Below are 7,500 nucleotides of genomic sequence, written 5' to 3' on the forward strand. Positions count from 1 at the left end.
AACTGAGCAGTTCATGCACACAAATTACGGAAGAACCAACAAGCGACCTGAAGTGGAAACCTAATGGTGGATTTTTGAACGCCTAATTAGCGTTGTGAAAGGTAGTTTGAAAAGGGTTCTTTAAGCTTCAAACTCTGTCGTGTGAAATGCATATCCTAGTGGATAATCGCCCTCTTACAGATGTGAGTGAATCTCGAGATGATGAATTTCTTGTCCCCAGTAAATTGCTGGCTGGACGCAATTTAGTGCTGCCCCCTCCCTTTGAATGAATTTGCTGAGGACGAAATACCTATTGATCTACGGTTATAACATGGCCGTCTTCCAAGCACTATGAAGAAGTTTGAGAAATTATAGACTGATGATTATTTGAATTCGCAGAGAAAGACACTTTACTAGTGCTCCAGGAGAAACTGCCAATCATTTTCAAAATAAAGACATTGTTCTGGTTAATCTTGATGATAGTCATCATACCCTGTGGCTCCTAGAAAATTGCCAGACTTATTCAGGGTAGAGACTTGTGGAAAACTGGTTCTGTTGCAGGTCACAGGCAAAGAATATGGCAATTTAGTTCATTCAGAAGCCGCCGTCCGCAGGAGAACCGAAAGGTTGGCTGCCGATAAAGCTGCACCGACGCCAGCAGTCTATTATATTTCTTTGTTTGTTCTTACAAAATGTGCATAATTACAATTTGGTCTGAATATTCCCTTTCTTGCATGTGTTTAAGTTATCAAAGGTATTTACTTCAAAGATTAGTAACAACTTGTGGGGGAAAGTGTCAGGAAAGCACTTACTCTTCGGAAGATAGTTCTTGAAAACCAATATTTGTTTCATTATAAAAATTGTCGTTAATTCCTTAATCAAGGCTACAGTGATATTCTGTAACCTTTCATGTCGGCGTCTCCCGTTTTTTCTTTTTCTTTTTTACTGTAAATATGAAAATTTTAGTACCTACTTTACGTATGCAGCACGGCACACTTTACTCAGCAGTATATATTGTACATATCTACGTCAGTGTGTATCTGCGTTTGGCGTTCGCACATGTGCTTGTGTCTGCGGGTGAGTGCATGCCGTGTATATGTGTGTGTGTGTGTGTGCGGTATATGTCGTTATAGGTTTAGATGTAGAATGTGCTTAGGACGGTGTGCGTATGTGCATGTGCACGCGGAGGCACACATGGTGTTTGTGTGCGTTTGTTGAGTGCATGGGTGTGTATGTCTCCTTCGAGTATGATTTTGTAAGTATTGTGTCCAATTAACCACATGTCAGTCAGTTAAAACAGCTGAATGTGAAAGGCTACGATTGCTGACTGTCATCTTGTCTATACAGGCGAGTTTTATGTAGATTTAATACCGTTTTACTTTCATTAATGTTGAATATATTTCACTGTATTAAGTATTTCTTACTTGCAAGTATTTCATCATCTCATTGTTTATTGACTGAATTACCCTTTGCATATACTGAGAAAATACATTCTAAATATTATTCAACTACACTCGGGGCGTTTCTGTTTCCTCACCGAATTGTTAAGAATAATATTACGAGACTGGCAGCTCTAGTTAAGAAGCCTAAAGGACGAAAAGTTAAATGTTGAGCTATACTGACAGTATTTATGAGAGATAGAAGTTGGACCGTGCAAGATTACGCTTATACATACTTTCACATATTATATGCAGCCTCGTGTGTCTTCTTGATTTCATTTTTCTTTTGCCTTCTACTGCAATTTTTCATTTCGTTTTACTCTTCTACTACATCTTGCACTGTTCTTATCTTGCATTCAAAGGGGATTTGGGGGACTACCCAGCAGATGGCCACTGACCTTCATGGGAAGGGACCTTGGCCTTTAAGCCGCCCTTCTTGGGTGGGGCCTCCTGGGGACTACACATGTCCATATGAAAAATAAGCCTTTGGTACCATGAATCAGGATTTCACATTCAGTTCGACGAAAAGATACAATGTAGGCTCCTTTCAGGGACCAAAATATTAGGAAACCGGAATAAGATTACATTCTCACAAACTTACTATGTAAAATTCAACTGAAGTACTCCAAGCTTCATGGCAATACACATTTATTTATAATATTACATAGCAAAAGTTATGCAGTCTCTGTACAGTGCACGATAAAACAGTTAAAAATACAGGTGTATTTTTAACTTACATACATCAGAAAGTATTACATAAACATTTGAAATATGTAACATAGAGTAATATCTACACGATATAGTTCATTTTACACCCTTTTACAATTCCATAATCCTCACATTCCTTTGCCAGACAAAATCAGCAGCAAATGTATTCCTCTGCCATCTCTATGGTTCCAGCCCAAGAAATGCTTTTGATCTTATTTTGAACCAATAACAATAAAGAAAGAATTTATGGTAATGATCAGGATGATAATATAAATATCAGTAATATAATCAATGATAATAATGATGATGATAACAATAATAATAATAATAGTAATAATAATAATAATAATAATAATGATAATAATAATAATGATAATAATAATAATAATAATAAAAATAATATTATTTATAATAATGATGATAATAATGATAATAATAATGACAATAATAACACCTATAATTATAACAACCATGATGATAGTAGTAGCAACGAAAATAATGATCAGCCTTCTTATATATATATACCTTTCATAATGTATTAGACAAAAGGGCCCTTTCATAAATTACCACCCTGCACGGCTGTCCTAGATATTCGTAACTGCAGCAAATTAAGGTGTAGAAAACCGTTTTCTTTCTGTCTTATTTACATAGCAAATTAGCAATAACTGTTGTACATAAAATGTTTTTAATATATAAAATCTAATCCTGCGAGTATAAAAGATAATTTACATCTGCCAGAGTATTTTTTTTCTGGCGTACTGTACATCGTTTTAAAAACTATTTGGAAATGAAGAAATCATTTTCCTTCTGTATTTTGAATATGATAAGCAATATACATTCATCTTACATGCTTCGTAACAAAATTAACACAGGAAATAAGTGTCACAGACTACACAATCACTCAGTACATAAACTCTAAAATATATATAACACGTACTATATACAATAAAAGAATCATACATATGAGTATTTATAGCACAATATTTAAAGCTAGTCTTCATATAATTTTTAGTTCCTTATCCTAATGCCTCTGAATCAGCACATGAGCCCACATTTCAGCCACTGCAAAGAAAAAAAATTGTTAGGCTTGCCGAACAAGGATTTTTTTTTTGTCTCTCACTCTTGCTTTCTCTCTCTCTCTCTCTCTCTCTCTCTCTCTCTCTCTCTCTCTCTCTCTCTCTCTCTCTCTCTCTCTCTCTCTCTCTCTCTCTCTCTCTCTCTCTCTCTCTCTCTCTTGCTTTCTCTCCCTCTCTCTCTCCCTTGCTCTCTTTCCCTCTCTCTCCCCCTTGCTCTCTGTCTCTCACACACACTTTCTTACACTGACACTCACACTCACACACACGCGCGCGTGCTTCATACGCATACTATATCTGTAAATATTCAGAACTACGACATTTGGTCTTATCCATGATTTTTTGATATCTTCAACTTCAAGATCATGCCTTAACAGTCATAAAAGGAAACAAACCTCGCCCAGAGAGAATTTGACGGCACCATTCTGTAGAGGGTCTCGCTTCTCAAAAATATCTGAAAAGTTAAAAACATCGTGAAAAACAATTTCTCTGGAACAAACTTTATGTGAACCCAATACATAAATCATCATTTTAAAAATGCAAAAATAAAGATTTGATTAATGATTGCAAAAAAGCGGGTGACACTCACTGAACGCAACTGAGAGATGGAGAACTGCACTGACAAAGTCCCCGAACCTTAATGTTCCGTCTTTTCTCATGTAGCGCAGCACCAGCGTGGATACAACCTCCGTGTTCAGTTGAAATCCTGAGGCATAATAATAGAATATGAATATAATTTGCACCTGAACCATAATCAAACATATCCTGACGGTCTGCTGTAACTGACCATGAAAGGTGCTGTCTACCCTTGCATCTGTGGTCTTTTATATCTGTTTAGGTAGGTAATATTGCTTCAGTAATGTTTTGTTAATTAAATAATTATTCTCCAGTAAATCCATCCTTTTGTTCCTTCCTTACCACATAGAGGTAAAAGAGAAAAACAAAACACTGACCGACATCCTCTAGGGCATCTCGAAGTCTTTCAGCTTTCAGGATTCCAGTTCGCTCCTTCGTGTGGCTCTTGAAGGCATTCTGCCAGAATTTCAGACTCACCATCAAGTCTTTGAAGTCAGAGAATTTCAGTCTCCCTGTGGATGAACTCTGTGCACAGGTTAAGGAAGAAAACGGGTTCTTTGTGGGAATATATAGCGTAGGGTTATTGATTTTCCACATACGTGACTTAAACCAAATACAACTATGATCATAATCTTTTAGAAAATGTTGATTTTACAGTTATGGCTATACAATATTCTGTCCTTATTTATGATTATCATGCAGAGAAAGGATACATCTAGAGCCAGGATGACTTGTCTGCAGATGTCGAGACTAGCACAACTCTTGATGTAATCTGGAAAAGAACAAGAAAAATAAAATGATTTTCTAAAAATAGCATGATATTCATCCTTACACATTACATAGCTAAGCAGAGTTGTATAATTAGGTGGTTACTGTGGAGATCCAAGACACGCTAAAAGCCAAAATAGAAATTCTGAGTGAAAATATGTAAATCAGTATTTTACAATAATTCATTTACTGATAATCCATTATGGAATCTGAATTTGTATAATGCTTAAATAAAATGGGCTCTTAAAGCCATATATTTATAAATATATACATTTGTTATCGAGGCGAAGTTGCGCTTGGTGATGATAATCATTCAGTAAATAATTGGCAGGTGGCGTTAATTATCTGGCAGTTGACAAGTTAGCGTCGTTAATTTTTGGTAACTGACAAAGTGGTGATGAGAATTATTTAACGGTTGGCAGAGTGGCGATGCTAATCAATTGATAACTGACTGCATAATAAAGATAGTTATTTGGTAACAGAAAGATTGGAGATAATAATCATATGAAAAGCAACGATGTTATTCGGACATGTTGTATTCTAATAATCATTCCCAATCTCTAAACTATGTTTTCGCTTCAATGAAAAGGGGACCGAGCACAGTGCCGCACACTGAAATCGCGTTTATTTCGTAAAAGTCACCCTTTTCTATGTAAATAAAAAGTCCATATCTCTAAATCACTCCACATTACCAAAACATAGAATTGTTGACTCCATACTATTTTTTTAAATAAATTTTCGACATCCTTCCTCAACTTGTTTAAACTCTGAATATAGTGTATAAGGATGAGATGATATAGTATCTGTTCTACTTTCCTTTCTTTCCTTTATTCCCCTTAAATGTACACTTCTGTAACCCCTCTCCTCATGACAGGGTTATAGGAATGTACCTCTATATAGCTCTGCACCGCACAAGAAACGCAGCATTTGAGATTACGGGACCATGGCTAAGCATGCAGTCCTCTGCCTCTAAACTGGAACATACCATTGGGTAAGCAAGCCTCGAGCAGCTCATGGAGTTCAAAAGCATTTACAGTGCGGTGTTCATCAGCCACCTGGAGGAACACGGCTTCGTACTGTTGTAGGCTCTTCCCATCCACTGAGCCTCGGGCCTTCAGCAGCGCCGGCTTCACTAGAGATGGGGCTGTGTCTACTAGCCTGGAAGTCAAAATCATTATCTTAAATTAGAGGCTTACGTCGCCTTTTAAAGGAAAATTACAAAAATGAAAATGATCTACTTTGACTTGAGTTTAAAAAGACAAGTGCCACTCCGACTCCGTAGGAACTTACTTGAGTTTAAGAGGCTTTGAGGAGAACACCCTCAGAGTGAAGGAAGATTCTTGCCCGGGTTCGAAGGTGGTCGGCAAAAGGATGTATCCCCCTTGTTCCAACTGCACTCGCTCGCCCACCTGTCCGGATAATAACGCTTTACCTTCTCTCTCGCTATAACTTCTGTCGCCATCATTGCCAATTGCAGTACAGATCATCCCCAAAACAAGTGGTTCATGAGCTCTGGTATAATATTCAGTAAAAAAAAAGAAGCAACTAACCTGTCGGCTGTTGGTGTACTGCGAATTGACGAGTGACTTGTTCTTCTTGAAGAAAGCTTTGCTGATGGAGTCGAGGCCATTCTTGGACAGCGGGTAGGCTGTAAACCCTATTACCTGAAATCAGACGTTGAGTATACACTAATACATTAACACTATACTATATCTGTACTACAATTAAAAGCTTCCATTTGTTTCCATTCCTAATATTTTATAGAAATCTATCAAGTCTATCTAATTTATACTGCTTGAAAGATATAAAGATGCATTGTGAAATACCTTTGGCTCCATGACGGAATGTTGGTTCAGGGAAATGACGACTTCCTCCATGTCGCTGAGGATGAGGTGGAGCTGCGGGTTGATGTGGAAGGTGTCTGCGGGTAAAGTGGAGTGAGAGCGGGTTCTTTTCCCACTGACCTTCGGGAAGATTGCTATGTTCCATCTTTACATTATTCCCTACTATTTCTTATAAGAATTAAAATGAAACCACATACACAACATTGTACCCATCCCACCCATCATTGCTCGCCCGCGCTAGGCCAAGCCCCTCACCTGTATTGTTTCTGCACCCGCCCGCTGTCACGCCCTTGAGCCATGTGCCCTGGTATACGCGGGACGTCCAGGGCGTCTTGTGGCGCAGGGAGGGCTCGTCCCGCGACGTTTCTCCGTCCAGGTGGATCACTTCCAGCTGCGTGAACGTCCGCACGAAGTCACTGTAGGACATCCTGTTGGGAAGCAGATCAGATTTTGAAGTGCGTGGTTCAGGATGTGGCAAATGCGGAGTCTGATCTGCTTGGTTTATTAGTATCTATGAGTTATGGATTCCCTCCCGGCGTAAGATGAAACTTACCAGAATTCGCCCTCCGGTGTAAGCTTGAGGTTAAGTCGGTCCCTCTCATGCTGGTGGACGTCGTCCCACTCCGGGGCGTCGCGCCCTCTCCAGCTGCCCAGGTACTCTCCGCTGGTTCCAAGGGGCGTCCTCAGCCGTACCAGACTCACCTGCTCCCCGCTATACCGCTCAACCTGCAAGCATCAGGGATGGTACAGAGTGCAAGGGCAAATGTGCACAGGCATTGGGGCTGAGAAAAAATATGGTAAGGATGGAGCGACACATACATTTCCTTATGTCTATATAGGCTGTGGAGAGCTATGACTGGTACCTTTTCTATGCCGTAAATGCGGTAGTTGACGCCCATAACGATGCCATTGGCCAGTTTTTCCGGCTGCATCTTGGACTGGCCATGGTTATGGCCAGTCACGACGGCGGTGACGATGGACGTGAGGTCGAGTAGTTTAGCTAGGAGCCGCCCGCACGTCGTGGGGTCCGCCCGCAGGCTCACGCACTCCGCCACGCCGCCCGTGAAGTCCGACAGGCCGTCCAGGGATGTGCCATACTTCAGAGCCTCGTAG

The 7,500-nt window shown here is 39.7% G+C and overlaps 2 protein-coding genes across 4 annotated transcripts in view; one reads left to right on the forward strand and one right to left on the reverse strand.

The window, feature by feature from the left end:
- LOC125039547 overlaps positions 1 to 1,492 on the forward strand; it is a 14,370-nt gene extending 12,878 nt beyond the window's left edge. For both annotated transcript variants that reach the window (XM_047633610.1, XM_047633611.1), the window contains exon 7: positions 1 to 1,492. This exon is cut by the window's left edge and continues 10 nt beyond it. In XM_047633610.1, coding sequence (XP_047489566.1) covers positions 1 to 6 — 6 coding nt within the window. In that variant the 3' untranslated portion in view covers positions 7 to 1,492.
- Positions 1,493 to 2,534: 1,042 nt separating this feature from the next.
- The window catches only part of LOC125039473 (calpain-C-like), a 23,038-nt gene continuing 18,072 nt past the window's right edge, over positions 2,535 to 7,500 (reverse strand). For both annotated transcript variants that reach the window (XM_047633456.1, XM_047633455.1), the window contains exons 6-17: positions 7,251 to 7,500; positions 6,941 to 7,113; positions 6,643 to 6,815; positions 6,370 to 6,464; positions 6,094 to 6,207; positions 5,834 to 5,952; positions 5,529 to 5,701; positions 4,489 to 4,547; positions 4,153 to 4,300; positions 3,789 to 3,905; positions 3,595 to 3,653; positions 2,535 to 3,188 (exon numbers count right to left, since the gene is read on the reverse strand). The exon at positions 7,251 to 7,500 is cut by the window's right edge and continues 12 nt beyond it. In XM_047633456.1, the coding sequence (XP_047489412.1) occupies positions 3,162 to 3,188; positions 3,595 to 3,653; positions 3,789 to 3,905; positions 4,153 to 4,300; positions 4,489 to 4,547; positions 5,529 to 5,701; positions 5,834 to 5,952; positions 6,094 to 6,207; positions 6,370 to 6,464; positions 6,643 to 6,815; positions 6,941 to 7,113; positions 7,251 to 7,500 (1,507 nt within the window). In that variant the 3' untranslated portion in view covers positions 2,535 to 3,161. The remainder of the gene's footprint in view (positions 3,189 to 3,594; positions 3,654 to 3,788; positions 3,906 to 4,152; positions 4,301 to 4,488; positions 4,548 to 5,528; positions 5,702 to 5,833; positions 5,953 to 6,093; positions 6,208 to 6,369; positions 6,465 to 6,642; positions 6,816 to 6,940; positions 7,114 to 7,250) is intronic.

Source organism: Penaeus chinensis, chromosome 27 (assembly GCF_019202785.1).
Source record: "Penaeus chinensis breed Huanghai No. 1 chromosome 27, ASM1920278v2, whole genome shotgun sequence".
NCBI lineage: Eukaryota > Metazoa > Arthropoda > Malacostraca > Decapoda > Penaeidae > Penaeus > Penaeus chinensis.